This window comes from Primulina eburnea, chromosome 3, assembly GCF_022965805.1.
Source record: "Primulina eburnea isolate SZY01 chromosome 3, ASM2296580v1, whole genome shotgun sequence".
NCBI lineage: Eukaryota > Viridiplantae > Streptophyta > Magnoliopsida > Lamiales > Gesneriaceae > Primulina > Primulina eburnea.
This window is the reverse complement of record NC_133103.1, coordinates 364,183-388,028: the sequence shown is the minus strand read 5'-3', so window position 1 is coordinate 388,028 and position 23,846 is coordinate 364,183. Positions and strand designations below refer to the sequence as shown.

General features: G+C 40.7%; 4 protein-coding genes and 1 pseudogene across 12 annotated transcripts; 2 read left to right on the top strand and 3 right to left on the bottom strand.

The window, feature by feature from the left end:
* Positions 1 to 6,969: 6,969 nt before the first annotated feature.
* Positions 6,970 to 7,855, top strand: LOC140827949 (NDR1/HIN1-like protein 13). Its single transcript, XM_073190913.1, has one exon. The coding sequence runs from the start codon at positions 7,002 to 7,004 to the stop codon at positions 7,758 to 7,760; it is 759 nt and encodes a 252-aa protein (XP_073047014.1). The 5' UTR covers positions 6,970 to 7,001; the 3' UTR covers positions 7,761 to 7,855.
* Positions 7,856 to 9,045: 1,190 nt separating this feature from the next.
* Positions 9,046 to 10,814, bottom strand: LOC140825010 (acyl-lipid (9-3)-desaturase-like). Its single transcript, XM_073186478.1, has one exon. The coding sequence runs from the start codon at positions 10,560 to 10,562 to the stop codon at positions 9,219 to 9,221; it is 1,344 nt and encodes a 447-aa protein (XP_073042579.1). The 5' UTR covers positions 10,563 to 10,814; the 3' UTR covers positions 9,046 to 9,218.
* Positions 10,815 to 12,001: 1,187 nt separating this feature from the next.
* Positions 12,002 to 14,805, bottom strand: LOC140825011 (putative uncharacterized protein YDL057W). 4 transcript variants are annotated; one of them, XM_073186480.1, is made up of 7 exons: positions 14,579 to 14,805; positions 14,070 to 14,182; positions 13,873 to 13,974; positions 13,313 to 13,434; positions 12,809 to 12,973; positions 12,640 to 12,733; positions 12,002 to 12,251 (listed from the first exon to the last, which is right to left on the bottom strand). In XM_073186480.1, the coding sequence occupies exons 2-7, from the start codon at positions 14,087 to 14,089 to the stop codon at positions 12,011 to 12,013; spliced, it is 744 nt and encodes a 247-aa protein (XP_073042581.1). In that variant the 5' UTR covers positions 14,090 to 14,182; positions 14,579 to 14,805; the 3' UTR covers positions 12,002 to 12,010. The 4 variants fall into 4 exon arrangements, 3 of the variants coding, with proteins under 3 accessions (XP_073042581.1, XP_073042580.1, XP_073042583.1); XM_073186479.1 differs by having other exon boundaries at positions 13,892 to 13,974; positions 14,579 to 14,802; XR_012116569.1 differs by having other exon boundaries at positions 12,163 to 12,251; positions 12,640 to 12,741; positions 13,892 to 13,974; positions 14,579 to 14,800.
* Positions 14,806 to 15,115: 310 nt separating this feature from the next.
* Positions 15,116 to 20,582, bottom strand: LOC140824996 (ATP-dependent zinc metalloprotease FTSH 4, mitochondrial-like). 6 transcript variants are annotated; one of them, XM_073186452.1, is made up of 7 exons: positions 20,348 to 20,582; positions 19,627 to 19,711; positions 18,411 to 18,683; positions 17,984 to 18,229; positions 17,776 to 17,900; positions 16,692 to 17,168; positions 15,116 to 16,489 (listed from the first exon to the last, which is right to left on the bottom strand). In XM_073186452.1, the coding sequence occupies exons 1-7, from the start codon at positions 20,372 to 20,374 to the stop codon at positions 15,545 to 15,547; spliced, it is 2,178 nt and encodes a 725-aa protein (XP_073042553.1). In that variant the 5' UTR covers positions 20,375 to 20,582; the 3' UTR covers positions 15,116 to 15,544. The 6 variants fall into 6 exon arrangements, with proteins under 6 accessions (XP_073042553.1, XP_073042555.1, XP_073042557.1 ...); XM_073186454.1 differs by having other exon boundaries at positions 18,411 to 18,659; XM_073186456.1 differs by having other exon boundaries at positions 18,411 to 18,653.
* A 457-nt stretch (positions 20,583 to 21,039) lies between these two features.
* LOC140825003 (pentatricopeptide repeat-containing protein At1g09190-like) lies at positions 21,040 to 23,082 on the top strand (annotated as a pseudogene).
* The last annotated feature ends 764 nt before the right edge of the window (positions 23,083 to 23,846 follow it).

The window sequence follows — 23,846 nt, the reverse complement described above, 5'->3', positions numbered from 1 at the left end:
GGGTGAAAACCCTTATCTGCAATAATAATAATTTCTAACAAAAATGCATAATTTTATTAATGTATCTGAATAAAGCATCAAAACCTGACGTCCTTGCATTGAAAGTAAATGACACAAAAAAAAACTAAAGCTTCTAGCAATATCTAAGCATAATATTTGCGAAGGTGATAAGCATTCCACGGCCTCTTCAATTTCTTCCCTGTCCCGTCTTCTAAGTAGTAGGCACCCGAGCTGAGCTTTTCCACCACTTTAAAAGGCCCTTCCCATTTTGGATCGAGCTTTCCGACCTTCTCTTCCTGAACCTTCTTAAAGACTAAGTCCCCCACCTGGAAGCTCCTCTGAATGACCTTTTTGTTGTAGGACTGGGCTATGCGTCTCTTGTAAGCTTCCATTCTTATGGCCGCGGCTTCTCTTTTTTCTTCCACGAAATCCAAGTCTGCTGCTCGTCTCTCATTGTTTTGCTCATCATAGAATGTGACGCGAGGTGACTCTTCACCGATCTCCGCCGGAAGCACGGCTTCATTTCCATAGACTAGGCTGAAAGGCGTCTCCCCCGTGCCTATTTTTGGGGTGGTCCTGTATGACCAAAGCACGCTGGGGAGTTCCTCCACCCAATTACCTTTCGCGCTCCCGAGTCTGGTCTTCAGGCTCTGCACTAAGGATCTGTTGGTGACCTCCACTTGGCCATTGCATTGAGGGTAGGCCACGGAGGTGAAGTGCTGCTGGATCTTCATCTCTTTACACCAGGCTTGGATCCGGCTTCCTTGAAATTGCCTTCCGTTGTCGGATATCAACTTCCTCGGGACCCCAAACCTGCAGACGATGTTCTTCCAGAGAAATTTGAGTACCTCATTTTCAGTTATCTTAGCCAAAGCCTCAGCCTCTACCCATTTTGAGAAATAATCTATGGCTACGAGCAAAAATTTTTTCTGAGCTGGGGCCGGGGGAAAAGGTCCCACAATGTCGATCCCCCATTGGTCAAACGGGCAAGCCGCCACAATACTCTTCATTAATGCAGCTGGTTGATGTTGGAGCCTACCATGACGTTGGCAGCTGTCGCATGAGATGACGATGGCTAGAGCGTCTTTTAACATAGTGGGCCAGAAATATCCGGCCAAGAGTGCCTTCCGTGCAAGAAAGTAAGGCCCCAAGTGATTTCCACAACAGCCTCCATGTATCTCCCTCAGTACATAGTCAGATTGCTTGGGACCCAAACATTTGAGGAGAGGCCGAGAGGCTGACCTCTTGTAAAGAGTTCCGTTAACCATTACAAATCGAAGGCTTCTTCGTTTCATCCTGTAAGCCTTCTTCGGATCTTCGGGGAGCACCCCATCTTTCATGTAATCCAACAACTCGGCGCGCCAGTCATTGTCTTCGTGTTCAGGAGTTGGGTAGTGCACAGAAGGGCTTAGCTCTACTTGGACCACCACCTCTCTTGATTTCCAGCTGTGGAGCGAGCTGGCCATTTTAGCAAGGGCGTCGGCTCCCTCATTCTCCTCCCGGGGGATCTGCTTAAAAACCAATTCTGTAAAGAGTTCTTTAGCTGCTTCCACTGCTTTTACGTATTCTATCAATCTCTCATTCTTGATGTCGTAGGATCCATTCATCTGGTGGGCCACCAGCTGAGAATCAGAGAAGATGTGGACCCGAGCAGCTCCGACCTGCCGTGCTGCTCTTAGACCCGCTAAGACCGCTTCGTATTCCGCCTCATTGTTGGATGCCCTAAAGTCTAGTCTCACGGCTAACTTTAGTTCGTCCCCTTTTGGAGAGATTAATAACACACCAACTCCGCTGCCTTCATTGGTGGATGAACCATCCACATAGACCTTCCAAAGGTCTTCCATCTCCACATGCAAAGTCTCGGCCAAGAAATCGGCCAAGGCCTGCGCTTTGATTGCGGTTCGAGGTCCATATTGAATGTCATATTCTCCCAATTCGGTGGTCCACTTTACCAACCTTCCTGAGATATCAGCATGAGTCATTATCTTTCCGAGAGGGCTGTTAGTGAGGACCATAATAGGATGAGACAAAAAGTAAGGTCTCAGTCTCCGAGCCGTGGTGATCAAGGCCAAAGCAAGTTTTTCCACTGTCGTATATCTGAGCTCAGCTCCTTTGAGTGCATGGGATATATAATATACGGGATTCTGCTCGGTGCCCTTTTGTCTGACCAGGACTGAGCTCACAGCTGCTTCGGTGGCTGATAGATAAACATACAACTGCTCCCCTGCTGATGGCTTTGCTAGTATCGGGAGCTCAGCCAGATATGTCTTCAGGTCTTCGAATGCCTTCGTGCACTCTGCATCCCATTCAAATTTTTTGGCCTTTCTGAGAACTCGGAAGAAAGGCAGACTTCGGTGTGCCGCCCTCGAAATGAACCGTGATAAAGCCGCGATTCTTCCGGCAAGCTTCTGGACCTCTTGGAGATTCCCAGGAGGTGACATGGATTGGATGGCCTTTACCTTCTCGGGGTTGGCTTCAATCCCCCTCTCTGTTACCATATATCCCAGGAACTTTCCGCTTTTGACCCCAAAAGTGCACTTCTGTGGGTTTAGCTTTAACCCATAAGACCTCAGAGTGGCAAAGGTCTCACGGAGGTCGGCTATAAGGTCCGCCGGATTCTTGGACTTTACCAAAATATCGTCCACGTAGACCTCCACATTCCTTCCTATCTGAATTGAGAAGACCTTATCCATGAGCCTCTGATAAGTGGCTCCCGCATTTTTTAATCCGAAAGGCATCACCACATAGCAAAACGTCCCTTCGGAGGTGATGAAACTCACTTTGTCCTGGTCTTCTTCTGCTAGGGGGATCTGATGGTATCCCTGATAAGCATCCATCAAACATAAGTATTGATGACCTGCGGTGGAGTCTACCAGTTGGTCAATCCTCGGCAAGGGGTAACAATCCTTTGGACAAGCCTTATTAAGATCCCTGAAGTCGACGCACATTCTCCACTTTCCCGAGCTCTTGGGGACCAGGACAACATTTGATAGCCATGTAGGGAAAAAGACCTCCCTAATATGTCCTGCCTTAAGGAGTTCGTCTACTTGTTCTTTTATTACCTTGTCCTTCTCGGGACCAAAATGCCTTTTCTTCTGTTTGACTGGCCGAGCTTCAGGAAGAGTGTTGAGGTGGTGCTCCATTATCCCGGGGCTGATCCCACGAAGCTCTTGTGAGGACCAAGCAAATACATCAACATTAGCTTTCAGACAAGCCAGCAGATCATGCTTAATTTCAGGATCAAGATCAGCCGCCACCCTGACACTCCGTTGGACCCCTATTTCCACCGTTTCTGGCTCCTCTTCCGAGGTGAGCTGAACCTCTCTTCTGGAGGTCATATTTGGTTGGGCCACAATCATCCCTACCTCTGTCCGAGATCTTTTGACTTCTTGCCTTACCTCATCCACATAGCATCGTCGAGAGGATTTCTGATCCCCCCTGATGACTCCTACTTCATTCCCTACAGGATATTTCAGCTTTTGATGATAGGTAGAGCTTACAGCTCGGAAGTCGGCCAGGGCAGGTCGGCCAAGTATTCCGTTGTAGGAAGAGGGGGCATCCACCACAGTAAAACATGTCATTTTTGTGATGCGGTGAGGTCCCGTCCCTAGGGATAAGGGGAGCATGATTTGCCCTACAGTTTGGACCGCATGTCCTGTGAAGCCAAATAAAGGCGTAGAGATATGATCAAACTCGAAACCTTCCACTTTCATTTGGTCCAGGGTTCTTTTGAAAAGAACGTTAACTGAGCTTCCGGTGTCAACAAAGATTCTTGCGACGTCATAGTTGGCGATAGTAAGAGTGACCAGTAAGGCGTCGTTATGAGGTGCCATAACACCTTTCATATCATCTGGCCCGAAGCCAATGACGGGGTCATCTTTGGGGGCAAGGTCTAACCCCATATTTTCCAATCTCCGACCATGAGCTTTACGAGCTCTGCCTGAATCTCCGTCAGTGGCGCCGCCCGTTATCATATGAATTGTACCTCTGGTCGGATCATTAGCAATTTGCTGAACCTGAGGGCCTTGATGTTGCGGGGGGTCATCTCGACCCCCTCGGTTGGGTCGGTTCTCCCGGGTTTGTGGCCTCTGATTCACCCCAGGAGGTCCTCGATCTCGTCTATCATCTCGGTACCTTCCCTCTGGTCGGGCTAAGAGGTTCTTCATGTGAGGGTCTCTCTGCATGATCCTTTGGACCTCCTCACCTAATTTCTGGCAATCATTCGTAACATGGCCATACTCTTGATGGAACTCACAGAACTTATCTGAGGGAGGTAAACGTGGCCCCTTTTCAGCTTGTTTTGGGCGCTCTAACTTTCTTCTTTCTTCGCAAATTGCCATGGCTCTTTCCAAACTCATGGCCAACGGGGCATAAGGGAAAGGTCCAGGACCTCGGCTCCGTTCCTCTGTTCTTTCTGCAGGCCTTTTCCTACTTGGTTCCACTTTCTCTTTGCCCTTATTTTTATCATCGGGTCGGATATCCACTCGCCTTTGCCTTTGTGCATCCTCAAGATTCACGTATTTCTCAGCTCGGCTCAGGAGCTCATCATAACTTTGAGGGGGTTTCTTGACCAAGGAATTGAAAAATTGTCCCCCTCGGAGCCCTTGCGTGAAAGCATTTACCAAGGTTTCTGTTGCTGCAGCTGGGACCTCCAAGGCCGCACTGTTGAATCGTCTAATGAAGTCCCTCAGCGAATCTGTATCTCCTTGTTTCAAATTGAATAGGCCCAATGAGGTTTTCAAGTATTTCTTACTTGTAGCATACTGGTTTATGAATAGGGTGCTGAATTCTCGAAAGCTGGTAATGGAATGTGGCGGGAGCAAATCGAACCACCTCTGGGCGGGTCCTACTAGGGTGGTAAGGAAGACCCGGCATTTGACCCCATCTGAGTATCGATGAAGCAAAGCAGAATTATTGAACCTTCCAAGGTGTTCTTCGGGGTCAGTACTTCCATCATAATCCTTGACGGTTGGTTGGCGGAAATTAACGGGGAGGTCTTCATTCAGTATCTCGAGGGAGAGTGGGCTTTCTCTGTCCAATACGGGAGGTCGGCCCCCCATTCGCCTGCCAAGCCTCCTGACTTCCTCCCAAATGGCTTCCATATGGTCGGGAAGAGGGGGAGGAGGAGGAGGAGGAGGAGGAGGAGGAGGTTGTTGTGGCGGTGGTGATGGAGTACGATTTCGACGGAGGGCCTCATTTACAGACCTATTAATTAACTGGGCCAATTGGTCTAGACTAAGATCAGCCACACCTCGGCTTTGGCCACCTCCGGGAGCCCGGTCACCATCTGCATGACCCTGGTTGCCACCTCCGCGACCTCGGTTACCACGTGCAGGGCCTGTTCTTATACCTGTTCGTCCCCACATGTCTACGTCTTCTCAGTATTCCCACAGACGGCGCCAATTGATATTGCTGAAATCGGTGATGCTAGCTGGGAGGTCAGATCCCTGCTTGGAGAGCTCGGACCAAACGTTTGAACGCTGTCTGGGAGGTCGGATCTTCACCTTGGGAGCTCGGATCAGACACCTCGAAATCCAGAAACACAAACAAGAGTGTTAGAAGGGGGCCGGAAGGTTGTTCCGGCGTAGCCCCTCCGACGCTCAAGTCAGAAAACTGAGAGAGAAAACTGTGTGTGCAAAGAGAATGTGAAAAAGTATGAATGAATAAAATAATGAAATGAACCTGATATTTATAGGGAAACAATAGAGTCCTAGTTTTGGTAGGATTGGATCCTCAGAATCTTCGGAAGATTTGATAAGATATCGTGATAGATTTGCTTAGATCTCCGATGGGCTTTGCCTTTCTGGGCTTTGATCTGGGTGGGCTACGCGCTTATTGTTTGAATAAGAACTCTTGTGGATATGAGTCCGCCTGATGCTGGGACCTCCTGGGAGCTCGGCTCGGGAGCTCGGCCGGAGAGTCTCCAATTGTCCTTCTATCACCTTCTGGGAGGTCGGCTTGGTTGGAGGTCGGCTCGGTATAGGAGGTCGGCTAGGGAGCTCGGGTAATGCATCTCCAATCGTCCCGATATCTCTATGTAGGAGGTCAGCTCGGCTTCACGCGGGGAGGTCGGCAAGGGAGGTCGGCACGGGACCTCAACCGCCCTCTCTGATCGACGGTCCTGCTGTTTTGGGAGGTCGGCTGGGATGACCTCCCGGATGACCTCCCGCTGATGACTTCAAGTGCTCCTTTGAGTGCTGGGCCTCCCTCGAGATGGGCTATCGGGAGTGGGCCGAGCCCATCCTCCATCCGGGGGTATCAAATACTAAGAACTAAATATATAAAAGTAATATAGAACATAAAGCTTCAATCCGAAAAATAAAAATAAAAATTTAAGCTAGCAAGGAAATGTCGATAATTTATTGCTGGATATACGACTTTAAATTTTTTTTTTTGCAAAAAACTAAAATATGTAGTTTATTGAAGAATTAGCATAAAACTAATAAATGAAATTGAAATAGTCGAATTTGAGACGATAAATTTCAGTATTTTTATTTGAAATAATATTCAGATCGGACTTGAGTGTGTGGTTCCAATGAAACCTGTATATACTACAAAGGTCAGAGATTGAATTTACTGGAAACTCAAAAGCTGTGTAAATTATTCACATTTATATTACACGTATACCTACCATCATATATAACGTGAGTTTTTTGTAATAGATTATTTCACTTTGATTAACGTATATAAATTACTTTTTTAAAAGACAACATTATTTCTTGGTCCAAAAAAATGTTTGTAGAATTTAACATTTAATAGTTGGTAAGGAGTTGATGATACCGAAAAATTAAATTCTGGGGGCTAATAAATTAAATGAACTTTTTCTATAAAGAAATTGCGACTTGTTAAAAAAAATGAAATGATGGATAAATTGGTTGTTTGTTAAGAAAATACTTTTAAAAAAAATGAAAATGAAAATGTAATGCAAAATTTGTCATTCCTTTAAATGTGAAATTATAATGCATTGCTCACAGCAGATTAATTCGTCCAGCCACTACAAAATGACCGACAAAGTTCACCCAGCTACCAAGCCAAATGCCGCCGCCGCCGCGCCACCACCCCCAACTAAGACGCAGCTCCACAACCCAAAACGCCACCCCAACCGGCCTCCTCCCTCGTCAAAGCACCTTCGCAAGGACGTACGCCGCTACTTGTGCCTCGCTTGCTTCTGGTTCACCCTCCTCCTCCTGGCCATCCTCATCCTTGCCTCCGTCGCCGCCGCAGCCTTCTACGTACTCTACCAACCCCACTATCCTTTATTCTCCGTCACCTCCCTCAAAATCTCCTCCTTCAACCTCACCACCACTCCCTCCGCCTACCTCACCACGAAGCTCAACCTCACCCTGTCCGCCAAAAATCCCAACAAAAAGATCGCATTTCTCTACGGCCCCATGTCCATCACAGCACAGTATGACTCAGTAAAATTATCAAACGGGTCTTTCGCAAAGTTCACCAATTCGCCCGACTCCACGTTCATAATTCACACCACAATGGGGATGAACTCTCAGGTTCTGGAAACAGAATCCGCCAACACATTGAGGTCGGATCTTAAGAAGAGAAACGGGTTACCCATGAGCATTGTGGTGGATACGATGGTGGGGATAAAGATTGAGACGTCGAAAACGAAGAAGATCGGAATCAGAGTGAAGTGTGTAGGCATTCGGGGAGTGGTTCCCAAGGTAAATTCAACAGCTGCCAACGTCTCCAAAGCAAAGTGCATGGTTGGTCTTAGAGTCAAGATCTTCGAATGGACCTTTTGAGTAATATTATATAATATATAACATCTTCCTTGTCGGGCAATTTTTTGGGTTGTATTTAATCATGTTTATCACAAAATAAGTGAGATTTTTATGGACTCGTTGTGACTCGAAAATTAGATACATATGTAGTCAAAAAATCAATGATTCTCCCATTTTTAAATGAAGTGAGGGATGGGACCTTCCCATTCAATTTGTGTGTGAAAAGTATGATTTGGTTTGATACAAGGATCTTAAATCATTTTGCCTCCATATTGAGCATTTTTTTTCTATTTTTTTTTTTCTATTCACAGCATTTCCGGTTTTTTTCTTCTTCCTTCGGCATTAAACATATGCAAATCTTGATTTAGTACGACCAATGTAAAGAAAGATGATTGCTGTCCAAGGAAATAATAATAACAACGAGAGAAAAAGCCACTACAAATTTTGAATATGTCTCAACGGCAACGTCTATTATTATTAATATCATATTTTTTTCCTCCGAGTTGTCCGAATGTTAAAGTCATTGCCCACTCATATGATTGTACACTATTTTTCCACGTTTAATTTAATAATATATATAAAAGAAAATTGAAAAGGTTATTGATTGATTGATTGGACCAAGACAACACCGGCCCGTTATCCTGAAATATGTTTTTGATAGTTTCAATTTCAGAATTAATTATTGACAAAAATGATATTTATCGTTATTACTTGTTATGCATTCTGAATTAAAAGATTTGCAACTGTGCCTGCAAGGCATATTGAAGAATATTCTTGTTTAAGTTTGCTTGACATTCTGTGAAGGCTGAAATTTATTCTACTAATCCAATATATGTTAGAATCCAATTTCTGCTTGACAAGTAAATATCATCACAACATCTCCTAATGTTTTACGTTGGATTTGGACCACATTTCTCGGTGTACTCACAGCTGTATTCATTATTAACAAAGCAGCGGGAAGCATGTTTAAAGAAAGATTTTTTTTTTTCATCAAAGTTTATCATGTACAGGCTGTATCGGATGGAATTTGGTTAACTCTGTCCACTGCCATTGTCTAAAGAAGTTTCCCATAAAAATGCAGCCAAACTAAACTTGAACTTAACTACCAAATACTTGTTGGTGACTTACTGTGGGTCTGTAGTTGTTTGACAGAGAGCTTAAACTTAGTAGCTAAATAAAATTTGCTCAAACTATTCGTCTACTGCAAGAAAGAACTAATGAACCCAGATTATATATGACATATGATGCAACATATGATAAATTGAGAAATGTGTTCTTCCATGCAATCAAGATCAGACAGCATAGCTAATTATTGAAACAAACATTTCGAAGCTCTCAAAGTACTGAATAAAATGTTCAACATTGTTGGGCAAACAAGGATGATGCATCCTAGAAAATATGGAAACAGACTCATACTTAAAAATTGTTCAAGAAACAACGCAAGCCAATTGTGAGAAATGTGGATAGCATTCCTTGGATTCAACCGTGAGTGTTGACAGCTTCCCAGACTAGATTTTTTGGAACCGGTTTGGAGAAATCCCGAGCCTGCAGCGCAGCATTTCTAAGTGTTTGCACAGTCATAACATTTGCCTCCAAGAACGATGCACTGTTATAAGGAAATCCATGTTTCTTGCAGAGTTCCCTCACAAAGGGCGAGATTTTCCGGAGTTGGCATCGAGGCAGTCTAGGAAACAAATGATGTTCAATTTGGAATTGCAATCCACCGTGGAACCAATCCATCCAAGAAGAGCACGATATATTGAGAGTTCCAGTCGTTTGCTTTTCGAACCAGTCTTTACCATCAGGCAATCCAAGATAAACATCAGATGAGAAATGGTTCAAACAGAACTGAATATGTTGAATAGACGTGACCGTGAAGCTCGCTAAGACAAACACCACCCTTTCTCCCCAACTGGGTAAACAAGAAACAAGTAAAGGGTACCAAATCCAGAACACCAGCAATCCTAATAGCTCCTGCCCTCTATTGGGCACTTTTCTCTTAGATAACAACAAGAAGAATGATTGTGCATACAAATTAATCCTAGCAAAACACATAACGGGATAAAATGTCCAATGCTGGTAACTAACCAAGAATCTTGACAAAGTGTCAAATTCCATTTTTCTCTCGTAAAAGCAAGAAGTGATTGAGTTATATAACCTGGAAGACACGGCGAAGAACGGCATGTGCTGAAGATCTGGATCGTGGTCGAGGCTGTTGCAAGCGATGTGGTGAGCGTTATGGTTCCATTTCCACCAAGCAATGCTGATTCCTGAGAGGCAATTCCCAGACAGAACCTGGGCAACTCTGTTGAGTTTTCGAGTCATCATCACTTGATAATGACCAGAATCATGCCCAATCCAACCACTCTGAATCCAAAGGCATCCCACCAAACCACCACAGAGCAAATGCAACAGCACGCCCTCAGAGAAAATCACTCCATAAACACTGACAGCAAACAGCAAGGCCATAAAACACATTGAAATCAAAACCCCGTGGCCTTTCTTCTCGAAAAGTCCCAGTTTAGAGAACTCATACACTAGTTTTCTGTAATCCTTGGACACCTCGGACACAGAATAGTCTTCCAAATAAAACCCGTTAAAGAATTTGTCAAGATACTGCCAGGCTGTGCCTGGATGATAAGCAACAAATGCATCGGTTGCATCTAGGCCCGCAAGATTCAAGAGCGGTGACTCGCCACCAGGATGATCTTTCGCCCATTCTGAGACATCGTACACTTTCCCTTGAATTGAGATCCAAAGATCCCCTCTTTTGTCGTGGGTTTTGAGCTCATCTGATGTAATGTACCTCTTCTGGACACCCATTTTCCACTCAAAATGCAAGAAAGAGAGATGGAGGAGAGAGTGAGGGATCTGAGTGAAGAAACCCTTTTCTTACCCTTGTCCCTGTTCTCTGGTGGAGGAAAAATTTCTCTTTTTTATGCCATTGAAGTGGGCAGAGATTGATATTCTGATCCCAAAATGTGTGTTTCTGTGTGCGTGAAATGAATAGGTTAAGTAGGAAGAGCGGCGGAACTGGTTATTTTGTTTACTCGTAAACAAACAACAAGTCTCTGGCGACGTGACACGACACGGATAATACTATTTTTTAGGATATCGTTCACACATTTTTTTGTGTAAAAAACAAAAACAAAGATATCTACTTTTTTCACAAATTTATTTTTGTAAGATATGTTAATGACTGTCATGTGATTCATTCCCAGAACAATATATATATATATATTATTTTTTTGAAACGATAATATTGCGTGTGGTTGGATGATGAAAGGCGAGCATGGGTAGGGTAACTACACAGACTGCCAGTGTTTTACTCACTGTCACTGTTCAAATGATTATCATTATTATTATTATTATTATTATTATTATTATTATTATTATTTATGTTTAAATGTACAAATCCAATTATCAGTCAATGTCATAGAAAAATGAATTATAGGGATTATTATAGAATGAAATGGAGGCACTACTATTTCAGATATTTTTATGTGCAACACCATTTATTTATACTTGGATCCGAATATGCGCAAAGCATGACACCATATTCTTTCTTGTAGTCGTAGACTCCAATAATTAATAACCAAATATCTTTATTCGTATAGAAATGTGAATGAAGAATAAAGTTTCTAAAGAAGATGTACTAAAATGAGAGAAAAAAATATTGTAAGTATCATCAATAATAGACTAATGTTGTTAAATGATATATATAAAATTTCGAAAATAACAAGTCCTACATATAAAATCAAATCAACTTTTTATTATTAATATATAAATATCTATTTTTCATATCAATATCTTTATCTGAAATCAAATTAATTTGATAACTTAATATATATCTACATCTATATTTAAAACATAAAATATAACATGAATAGTAATATTTTTTAATGATACAAAAATATTAATCTATTATCAACGATGAGTACACAATTAGTGGTAAAAAAATGTCGCCTCTATTCTTTAAAAGTTTTCATAAATTTTACGGACACATAACAAATTTTTTTTTATTTATATTCATTATCATCGAATAAAGAGTGCTTTTTTTTTTCTTTTCCAACGTTAGTTTTTTTCCTGTCCATTTTGTTTTAATTGTCAGTCCATTTTATTACTACATCGAGAAAATTTCTTCTTTTATTGATACATTACCTTTTAGGAGATCCACATTCATTCATCCTCACATAAAAAATACGAAGAACCATTTCTTAAACAAGTGTTTCAATGTTCAATAATAGAGTTAGTATTTATATACGAAGAAACTAGAGACAAGAACCCGAAGCTTTACTACTTCCGCGGCAAGAGGATGTGGGGTTTGGCTTAGGCATGGATTTCTTTTTCACGAAGCCTACAACAATTGATGCTAACTCCGTCTGATGTTTTGAGTATTCGTGATCTGCTCCTTCAACTATATGTAGAGTATGGTTTTTTATTTTGGTTGATAATTCAACAGCATCTTCGATCGGTACAATTTCATCTTCCGTCCCATGTACTGTCAACACCCTACAAATAAGAGAAACATATTATTTTACTCATTAGTCCATGAGCACACACAAATGATTATCTTGTTTTTCATTCTGGATTTACCCCAAACACATTTGAGGTGTGTGCTCAAGAGGTCCCTTGAACTTAAATGCGTAACAAGATTGTCGTTTCATGGTCTCTCCTTGAGACAAGGTACAAGGATTAAGCCTCACCGAGACTTGAGTTGAGAGGTGCACGTGTTGCGAGCTTTTAATAACATTGATCGTGCATAGTTTGGAAAGCATGATTTTCTCGATATTAATTATCCAGTCAATCCAAGCTAAGATCGATATATGAATGAAACAATGTTCAACTTATTGTAAGATCAAATATGTCATCAAGTACAAGTAACACGATAATTTCCAACCTGCAGCTTAGTGGAATGGTTCGGCATGCAGCAAGTATATCCGTCTTTAATCGGTCCATCAGACTTCCCTCACTCACACGATATACAATCTCTCCTAAAGAACTTACGAAAATAAAAAAGTAAAAAATAAGCCATCACGTGGAACGGAAACAAAACATAATATACATACCTTTTCGGTTGACAACATCAATAAATCCATGTAACTTAATCTTTTCTTGGAAGTCTTTACCGAGGCGACCTTCAATTCCTCTCCTTAAATTAAAGCGGCCAGCAATATTTACTACTGTTTCTACGTAGTTATACCTCGAAGCATATAGAAGCACAGCATTCCCTCCTGTAAGATTCTCATCCAATACCAAAGAAGTTGATTAATATTTAATGATCACCAAATTTAAGCAGAAAAAAATTTAGTCCAAAGTAAGATACTGGGTGGTCAAGACATATGTAGTAACATGTGCTTGACAGCTAGTTGTTTGCCCAAATGCAACTAAAATATTTTAAGCCATAGAGCCATCCGAATGCATCGTAGGCGAATGAACAAGGCAGTCGGGGCAATTGTTACTACTTAACACAAATCATGCATCTTTTTATGCAGTTCCATGAAAAAAATATTCGGAAAGCATAAACATCGCCTCAAGCAACCTTACCAGTTAGTTAGTAGGAGGCAACTTACCTTTACTATGTCCAACAACTGCCGTGACAAAACGTTTCGCTGCACGAAAATGCTTAACCACATCACGTAGATCTTCAGCTTCTCGGTTGTAATTTCCATACTGAAATGAACCTTCACTCTCCCTGAATGCCGACAAGATTTTGAATTTTTTTAACATGAATATAACATGATGGAAGCTTCGAGCATCAAACTCCCATTACAAAATAATTTGGGATAATATGGTAGAAAATACTTCCTATCCATATAGAATTTATTTATTTTTATTTCTAAGAACAAGTTTTATGGATAGACAATCGGCCCAGGAAAAGGTAAGTAAGTACAGATAATGTCTAAAGCACAGTCAAGTATCATGTCTATTAACCATATAAGTTGTTTTAGAAAGTATCAAAGTACTTATACTTCACTTTCAATTAGATGCTTCATTAAAAAATAACTCAACTAAAATGTCAACACCGAAAACTCAAATCAGCTTCATTCAAATAAACTAAAGCATCACAAACAATTACGAAGAGATACATCATAGATTCACCAAACCGTTCATGCCTTCCTGCTTGGATTACCTGATCAGCGAACACTTACCCATTGCCGGTAAAGTCAAAGCGAAAAGCGCTGATCCCCTCTCTTTCAAAAGCAAAAGCAAGGTTCGCCATTGGGATGCGATCCTATTAAAAATCCAAAAATCAAATAAATTAAACAGGAACAAATTTTTGTAAAAAGTGAAGCCTTGATATGGTGCAATTTGACAAGATTCACAGACCTTAGAGGATCGAAATCCATGGCATATAATTACAAGTTCCTCGGACCTAGTTTCATGCAATATCCCCATCAGATTCTCTCCATAACTGTTGTGTATAATCACTCTCTTCAGCTCTATAACCGGTGAAAAAAGAAATAGAAATTAGTCAACTAACTAAATCCCATAAAATTATCCATGATCACAGGACCCATACATGAAAAAAAAAAATCTGGTTTTTTTCTTCAGTAAATAAATTCAAAATACTCAGAAAATCATAGGAGAAAAGGTACGAAACAAGATCAAATCCGTGAGCTTCAAATCAAACCCACGTCAATTTACAAATAAATTTGAGAAACAGATCATCCAAAAACCCCAATAAAATGAAGAGCGTGGGATTTTCGCTTTTTCCCATTCACTCCACTCACCATTGCTGTGAAGCAAAGTACAATGATATTTATTCATGCTGCATAAACAAAATTTGCAAAGAAAATACTGTGAGCAGCAGTATATACTGTTAGATGGAGACGCACCCGTTAATTCATTTAGTATATTTCCTGGCTCGCGGCGCGCCTTCATCGTTTCCAGGATTTGTTCGGTGGTGGCCGTTGAATGTAAGTATCAGACCTCAGACCTGTTTCAGTATTAACCTAATTTTGGAGGGTTTTGTTCGTGTCATCATTGACACGTTACATTGTGTTTTTATTGTTTTGTTTATTGAGGGAGTAAATCAATTCTCCTTCCAAGCTAGAAAATCGATAAGAAAACTTAGGGTTCTTCATAAATTCCAATCTACTCAAGAATTGTCTTCGATCACTCACACGTTTTTTATTTTTCTTAAAAATAAGATGAGTTAACTTTCTTCCAAAAAGTATTTTTCACGGAGCTGCTACAATGACAATCTAATCGGATTTGATGGAAGAAATAATTGTTCGGATTATAATTTTGGAAAATGTTCAAAAGTGATGGTAATTTTCTCTAAAAATCTTTCCCCTTGTTTTATTTAAAGAAATTTCACTTCTAAAAAACCTGCTTAATAAATAATTTGTGAACCAGCGATTGTGTGTTCATATTCGGCGCAAATCGTCTCTGTACATTGTTGTCAATGAACTGGTCCAAAATATAATTGGTAATTCAGTAATTGTTTCTAAAAAAAAAGTTTTAAGCCATTCTAATTTTAAAAGAGTGTAAAAAGTTGATTGCAAGGTTAACAAAGAGGATAAAAGTAGTTCCATGGCGACTCTCGACAAAGCGTATTCATTGCCATTTGCCTTTACGAATTTCCCCTTCATATAAAGGCTGCATATAAATGGCCACATTGGCAGGAATACGAACTGCAATTAGTGTTTACAGGACAAATAAATTTCATGCAAATAACCAAGGATATGCACATTATAACTGCTATACCAGTAAGCACTTTTTGTTGAATCGAGTTCGGCCAGAATCTTCCAAGTACAAGCTCTTCTTTCCAGGACTGCTACTATTGAAGCACGTGCATGCTAAGATCCTACAGGGGCAATCCCTTTTGCTTTGGCTGCAGCAGTTGCAGTTGCAGCTGCAGCGGCAGCCGCGGCGGCGGCGGCCGCAGCAGCAGCAGCAGCAGCAGCTGCATTTGGTGTCGTTGGGGGAGCTGTGGACTGTGAATTACTACCGTTCTGTGTTGCAATGATCTGCTGCTGTTGAGTTTGCTGAGAGTTCACTTGGTTAATTAAAGTCTTGATTTGACTTCCTGTAAGAGTCTCATGCTGGAGCAATGCGTTGGCGAGAGCGTGAAGCTCATTGTTATGTGTGGATAGAATCGTTTTGGCATTGTTGTATGCTCTCTCCAAAAATTCCTTGACTTCCTGCTCAATTAGGAGCCGAGTTTCCGTGCTCATGCTCTTACCATTATCATCATAGTTGTGAGTAACGACACCCACCTGTTTGCTCATGCCGTACTTGGTTACCATTGCTCGAGCAAGGTTTGTTGCCTGCTGAAGATCACTGGACGCACCTGAAGTCACTTCGCTTTCCCCAAAAATGAGCTCTTCAGCTACTCTGCCACCCATTGCAACATCAAGACGAGCGAGCATTTGTTTACGAGATATGCTCGTTTCGTCCTTCTCTGGCAACTGGGAAACCATACCTAGAGCCATACCTCGTGGAACAATAGTTGCTTTGTGTACTGGTAACGCACCATCCGTATGAACGGCTACAAGGGCGTGTCCTCCCTCGTGGTATGCCGTTAGTTTCCGCGATTCTTCAGAAATAACTGCTGATTTCCGTTCGCTGCCCATCATAATTTTGTCCTTCGCATGCTCTAGATCAAACATGGTCACTGCTTTGGCACCATCCATTGCAGCTTTTAGAGCAGCGACATTGACTAAGTTTGCAAGATCGGCACCTGAGAATCCCGGTGTTCCTCTAGCAATTATCATCAGATCAACATCATCAGCCTTGAGTACCTACAAGACAGTGTGAAAACTGAAGCATTGAATTTTCCGATATTTAAAATCAAACGGATGTTATCAGCAACTCATTAACTTCATCATTAAGTTGCCAATAAGTGAGACCACACAGAGCTAAAAAAAAGTCTCGGTCAAAGCCATGCATGGTAAAAACTCCAATGGTACTCAAGAAACAACAATCTCCATGGGAAGCAATTACCTTCGACATGTGAGATTCTAAGATCTGCCTCCGGCCCTCAACATCAGGATTAGGGACAACGATATGGCGATCAAACCGCCCAGGTCTCACCAGTGCCTTATCTAACGACTCTGGAAAATTAGTAGCAGCAATCACGATGATCCCCTCATTCTGTTTGAATCCATCCAGTTCAACAAGCAACTGATTTAAAGTCATTTTCATGTATTGCTGATCCTTTGGATTTCGGCTTCCTCCTATAGCATCAATCTCGTCGATGAAAATGATACAAGGTGACCTCTTTTTTGCAGCAGCAAAGAGATCTCTCACCCTCCGAGCTCCAACACCAACAAACATTTCTTCAAATTCACTCCCACTGCAAGAGAAAAATGGCACACCAGCTTCTCCAGCTATAGCTCTTGCCAACATTGTCTTCCCAGTGCCAGGTGGGCCAACCAGTAGAACACCTTTTGGAAGCTTTCCACCCAAACGGGTGAAACGCTGCAATGACAAGCTAGCTATAGTGAATATATATATTTCTATTCCTTTCGCAAACCCATATACAGGAGTTTGTTAAGAAATCCAAGAAAGGAAGGATGTGATTGGATGAAGGTGCAGGGTGTGGCACAACTTGTTTATTTTCAAGTGCTTTTATTCCATGAAAAATAGTCCGAACAACACTCATTCCAGCGCTAAATCCGCCCTCGACCAAACCCTCCCCAAATGCTTTCTCCCATTGAAGAGTTGAAAAGATTTGTGCAATGGAGAAAGAAAGCAAATGCAGGTAAAACCATAACACGGAAGCAGTGTAAAACTAAAGCCATTTTATATAATCATGGTAGCAGTGGATAAAGAAAGCCAATGCGGGTAACATCATAACATGGAAGCAGTGGAAAACTAAAGCCATTTCAGAGAATCATCTAAGTATAGCCATATACAGAACTTATTTGGAGTAAACACACAAGCGCTAAAGTAAAATCCCTTGACATCATGTTAAATGCAATTGTCCAAACCAACATTTAAATGGCATAGTGTTCAAAAGTACTTCATTATTTTTTTGGGTGTGTATTTGAGGGTTTACAAAACAATAGACCCATAAAGTCAATACCTTGGGATCGCGAAGATAGTGAACAATTTCTTCCAGTTCAGCTTTTGCCTCGTCAACTCCCTTCACATCACTAAACTTTGTATTAGATTCCATACTAGGCTGCACTTCTTCATGTAAACCAAGCCCTGTAAGGAAAATGAGAAGCATATTATTTATCATTTAATTAGACACAAACTGAATCACAGGCCAAGAAATCTGGTTGCATAACCTTTGCCGATTCCTCTATCCTCAATTAGAGCCCCAATACCAGATATTAAAAGGAACGACAAACCCAAAGCACGAACAGTCCGCCACAACTGCTCTTTGAAGTGCCCTCCTTCCGCAGTCACCATATGTATAGGTGCATTTGCGGTACCCAGAGTTCCATCTTTGGAAGATTTTCCCACATTTCTAAAAGCTGAAAGTGCTCCAACACTTTCTTCATCTACTTGCAAGCTAGTAGCACCCGAGATCCCTACATAAAAAGCCCAGTCAAAATAAAAGTTCTCAAGAAACAAACAAAATCCGTAATCACAGAAGAGGAGTTACAAAACACTGGGAAGTAGTTCATTCGATATAGCTATACCGAGGTAGGAATATATTCATCAAAAGTAGCAAGTCTTACAATTGGAAACATTTTTCTCATTGATTCTCACCTCGGTGCAAAGTTTTGAGAAGCTCACTTTCATCAAGCCTATCAACCTTCACCAAAGCCTTGACGTATTCAGCAAGAGCTGCTGGGTTAGAGTGTAGTGAAGGTTCACTCTCAAACACCCTTATGACTGACTCCGGATCATTTCGACGATATAGCTCCTTAAGATATGCAGCGTCACTTGATCCATCTGTTTCACGCAATCTACGAGCTAGACTGCTAAAGTAATTGGGCCTTCCAATCGAACCTGCTCCTGGGGTAGTAGAAAGTTTGCGCACTACATGAGAAAACTAAGGAGTGACAAGCATGAATGCAATATATTAGGTAGGAACCGACTGTAATCAAGGGAGTAGCATGACATTACTGAATATTCTATGATAAATCAATCACGTTAGTCTTGAAGTTAATATGACAACAAAATAAGGATGCGGTAGATTAAATTAATTTCAAAGTGCATTTGGAACAAAAGAGGATAAAGAGGCACTACTAGAACTCAAAACACGTAAAGGACATGGATAGGCACTGTCTTTAATAACCTACAGACCTTTTCCCCTTCTATACTCCGTTGACCAAATGGTTTTTATAAGTTTTGAGTCAATCTCAAAAGGGACATCTCCCTGGCCCAGGATTGTCAGGTTCCTACAAATCCCAAGTGTTTTCATGACGTGCATGATCTCGTTCAGAACAAGGAAACTATGTTGATATAAAAGACATAATCATTGCACAAATAATAAGTAAAAGTATCACGAGTGTAAACAGAGCTTGTCGGAAAACCTGAATGCTTTGATGGGATACAAGGATGTGCAATTTGACACATGATGCAAGCTATGGATAAAAAGCTAGTTGGCTCATTCTAGGCCAATTAATATTTACATATTCAACTCTTATGCTAATACGACCAAGTTCATGTTACCCACACATGTGGTGAGATATAATCATCATATTACACATTCACGATCAATTAGCATAGCTAAGTATTACTATAATGCAACAGAAAATCACAAGAAACAAATACTAGAAAACAAACTTTAAAGAGTACACAATTATCAGAATCCAGTTAAATTGAATCGATCAACCTAAAATGCTGCACTTCGTGTGCTACCATTCGACAAAGTCGTGAAGAAGAAAGCATCACAATCAATTTAAGCAAAATAGTGAATATTAACACATTTGCAACGAGCTGAACATAAGTTCTTAGCTGGGAAAAAAAGGTCATTTACCACCTCCTCTAGTGTATGGTGGAGTTCTGTAACTTCGAGCAGCTAAATTGCTAAATTGCCTCAGTTGACATTGTTGCCTTTTTACCTACAACAGCAATGCAAAGGGAATCACCAAACAAGAACAACAAGTTGAAGCATGCTGAATCTCAAACATCCGAAAGATACACGTGATTAATCGGTCACTTCAATTGATACACTATTCAGGTAACAAGTTGAATATTAAATAAGCTGCCACACTAAGAACCACTTGAAACCAGATAACAACATACTGATAATAAAAAGGAGAAGAAAAAAGGAGCTAAAGGGGAAGACAAATCTCAGACTTGGAATCTTTATTTACATTGCCTGGATGATGCTGATTAAATAATTAAAAAAGTTCGATGTATTCATCCTCCAAACAGCTGTCTTTCAAAATAGCCAGACTACTTTCCCCACACACAAACACACACACACAAACATACACACACTAACTCACGAATCTAAAGCAATCGACTCAGCTAAATCTACAGATCTTGCACCGAATTAAAACAGAACCAAAAAAAGAATCACAACTTGTCACGGGAAACGCATAAGAAAAGTTCCAAGATTAGGGCTTTTGCAGCCGTACGCATTTCTCAACAACAACGATAAACAGTAGGGCTAAATCGTGCAAAATTAAATTAATTTCATATAAATAAATATTAGACATGGGATTTAAGTGATTAAAACTTCGCCAACTGACCTGATAGAGAAGACGTCGCAACACCATCTTTATTTCCAAAAATGATGATATTTCTATCTTTCCGTCTGTACCTTGTGAAGCAGTTTCAAAACTATAACTTTTGAGTGATCAATTGGAAATTGTTGAGGTCGGAGGTGATCGGAACCGGTAGGGGATATGGGTTGACGAAAATAATCTGCAGGGGAAAATGGATAATTTTAATACTTAATTAATAATTGTTGTCTAAATCTTGAAACACGGATTGGAAAAGTCCGACCCGAGAACATTGTAATATAAACCAATAGAGGATTCAATGTACGCATGTTCAAACTAGGTTAAAGCAAAAAAAAAAAAAAAACTCAACCAATCTATATCTATATAATATTTAACATTCAATTTCCATAACTCAATTATTTAAATATATGAATTTTAATTAAACTAATGTTAGGGAAAAATAGATCAAATATTGAAAACTTAAAATTTGTAAAATCCATAATTACTCGTAAAATTAAGAAAAGAAAATTTTAACTCAAAAATTACATAACATGTTAATTTTGTACGACATATCTTCGGTCAGAATCAATTCATGAAAATATATTATTTTTTTATTTTAAGTAAGAATGGACGAAAATAAATCAACTGACTTTGTGCCATAATAATATCAATTCCTTGTATATAAATTTAAAACGTCTCCCAATGACATGTTTGAATCGGCCATTTATGCTCCTTCATTCATAAGAAGAAAAAAATTGAAAAGATACGGATGTTGTGGATCATCGGGCTTGCAATGGTGAGGTTTCAAAGTCAAGAGGGCTATCTTTCATTTAGACAGCGTGCTTCGTGAGAATGAGGCTACCTATCAAATTTTGAGAGGGGAGCTTGACTACTCCGAATGCCATGAGTCGAGGAAGTAGGCAAGAGGTGGAACGGAAGCTTCTCCGCCTTCTCCATGCTCGTCATACTAGAACCCGATTTGGAGAAATACATGGATACTTCCTTCGCCACCATCTCCACTACTCCAACCAACTCCTCTCCCACTTCATTTCCATATGCTCTTCGCTTAACAAAATGCCTTATGCACATCGTGTTTTCCTTCAGTCCCCTAATCCTAACATCCTTCTCTTCAACTCCGTGATCAAAGGATACTCCCTTTGTGGTCCTTTCATTGATTCCATAACTATGTTTTCCAACATGAAACGCCGTGGCATTTCGCCTGATGAATTCACATTTGCACCTCTCCTCAAAGCTTGCGCCAATCTCCGGAAGTTAAATTGGGCCTAGGAGTCTACAAAGAAGTTCTTGTGTTTGGGTCGAGAGATTTGGAAGTATAAGAATTGGGTTGTTGGAGTTGTGTGTGAATTGTGAGCGAATGAGGGACGCGAAGAGGGTGTTTGATGAAATGTGTAGCCCGGATGTGATCTCTTGGAACTTGGTAATTCGTGGATTTTGTAGGTGTGGAGATATGAAAATGGGTTGAGTTTGTTTAGGGAGATGGGTCAGCAGAGTATGTTTCTTGGAATACAGTAATCTCTTGCTTGGCGCAGAGTGGCAGACTTACAGATGCTTGGGTCTTTTCTGTGAAATGTTGGATAAGGGATTTGTACCTGATGAGGTGACAGTTGTGACAATTTTGCCAGTATGTGCTCGTTTAGGCGAAGTCAACATCGGAAAGTGGGTTCACTCTTTTGTTCAATCGAGTGGCATTTATCAAGAAATGTATCTATCGGCAATTCTCTGGTCGATTTTTATGCAAGTGTGGGGATCTTGAGAGAGCTCTCGTGGTTTTTGATGACATGCCTAGGAAAAATGTAGTCTCATGGAATTCAATAATTTCAGGTTTGGCCCTCAACGGAAAGGGTGAACTCGGAGTTGAATTATTCGAACGAATGACGAATCATAACAGCGTAAGCCCAAATGATGCCACGTTTGTTGGGGTTTTAGCATGTTGTGTCCATGCAGGCCTGCTGCAAAGAGGTCGAGATTTCTTTTCTTCAATGGTCACGAATCATCATATTCAGCTGAAATTGGAGCACTATGGGTGCATGGTGGATCTGCTTGGTCGCAGTGGTTGTGTGGAGGAGGCATATGGAATGATGCAAACGATGCCTATGAAGCCAAATGCCGCAATATGGGGTGCATTGCTGAGTGCTTGCCGTGCAAAGGGCGAAATGAAGCTTGCTGAGTGTGCAGTTAAGGAGCTTATTAATCTTGAACCATGGATTCAGGAAACTATGTAGTGTTGTCCAATATTTATGCCGAAAGAGGTAATTGGAGTGGGGTTGAGGAAATGAGAATGTTGATGAAACAGAACCTTGTCTCTAAAACAGCGGGGCAGAGTTTGATTCGATGATTATGTGTACCTATTGGCAATGCGACATGAACTGAAACTGATGGGTGTAGATAGGTCTAGCATGTTGAAGAAATGGTCAAACGTCTGGTGGATCAAGGGAATCTTGTAAAAAACTTGTCTTGTTCAATCGGGTGGTTGGCTTGGATCCTAGTTGATGGGTGTTATATCTATACATGTAGATCTCATTCAGGCAGGGTCGTGCCTATTAAGAGGCAAATGAGTCCAATGACTCAGGCCTATCTTTTTTTTGGGCTCAAAAAATTTTTTAAAAAAATTATTATATATAATACTAATTACTAGATAGCTCAAAATCAAGTATTTATTAACTATAACAGTTGCTTAGCCTGTTAACGATTTATTCCCTAATCTTCCCCAATATTCATCTGCAGACAAGTCTTAATCGACTCCAGTCGTTGCGTCGTCTCTAGGTTTGATTGAAAGACCCGTGAGAAGCTATAAGTCTATTTTCTTTGTATTTGCTTTGTTCGGGCTTCTAATTTTTATTGTAGTTTTTTACTTTCTTCGGGGCTTTATGTGACATCTATAACCTAAGCTTTTTGACCTGAAATTTCGATGGAATGTAATGCTTAATCCGGCTTTCAAATGCTCATATTGCTTATAAAATCTTGTTGACTTGTCCCGATCACAGTAGCAAGTGCAGAGCGAAGGTTTCTCAAAGATAAATTTCATCAAAACTTTTCCTCCGATCAACCATGTCACGAAAAATATTGAATGGATTGACTATGTTATCGATTGAGAAAGAAATTATTGAACAACTTGATTATACAGACTTGATTAGTATTTTTAGCTCTAAAACTGTTAGGCAGGTTGTTTTTTAGTGACATTTAGACATGTTGATATTTTTATTCCTTAGTTTTTTATATTGTCTTCGACCGTTATTTATTTAATTTAAAAAATTGTCATGGAACTAAAAAAATATGAATACATATTATGATTCAGAGATCTCTTTTTAAAGTTAGATTTAAGCCCCAAATATTATTAGGATCGATCTGCATTCATTCAGAGGCACCATAAAAGTGATATCATTTTGTTGATGTTTGTTTTATGATATACCACTTTTATTGATTGACCCATGCGTTAAGCAACTGTCCCAGGAAGGAGCGTTTGCCACAGATTTTCTTTGGGTTTTTTGTCGTCCACCGCCTGTTG

What these genes read in the sequence shown, in the direction of transcription:
- LOC140825011 (XM_073186479.1), bottom strand. Translation starts at nt 14,624, where the DNA reads ATGAAGGCGCGCCGCGAGCCAGGAAATATACTAAATGAATTAACGG. An exon ending in TATACTAAATGAATTAACGG is followed by an intron (nt 14,183 to 14,578) that starts GTGCGTCTCCAT and finishes CACCGGTTATAG; the next exon opens with AGCTGAAGAGAGTGATTATA. An exon ending in ACCATTCCACTAAGCTGCAG is followed by an intron (nt 12,252 to 12,639) that starts GTTGGAAATTAT and finishes TCTTATTTGTAG; the next exon opens with GGTGTTGACAGTACATGGGA.
- LOC140825010 (XM_073186478.1), bottom strand. Translation starts at nt 10,562, where the DNA reads ATGGGTGTCCAGAAGAGGTACATTACATCAGATGAGCTCAAAACCCAC.
- LOC140827949 (XM_073190913.1), top strand. Translation starts at nt 7,002, where the DNA reads ATGACCGACAAAGTTCACCCAGCTACCAAGCCAAATGCCGCCGCCGCC.
- LOC140824996 (XM_073186452.1), bottom strand. Translation starts at nt 20,374, where the DNA reads ATGGTGTTGCGACGTCTTCTCTATCAG. An exon ending in ACCATACACTAGAGGAGGTG is followed by an intron (nt 18,684 to 19,626) that starts GTAAATGACCTT and finishes TTTCTCATGTAG; the next exon opens with TGCGCAAACTTTCTACTACC. An exon ending in TAGAATCTCACATGTCGAAG is followed by an intron (nt 16,490 to 16,691) that starts GTAATTGCTTCC and finishes ACTGTCTTGTAG; the next exon opens with GTACTCAAGGCTGATGATGT.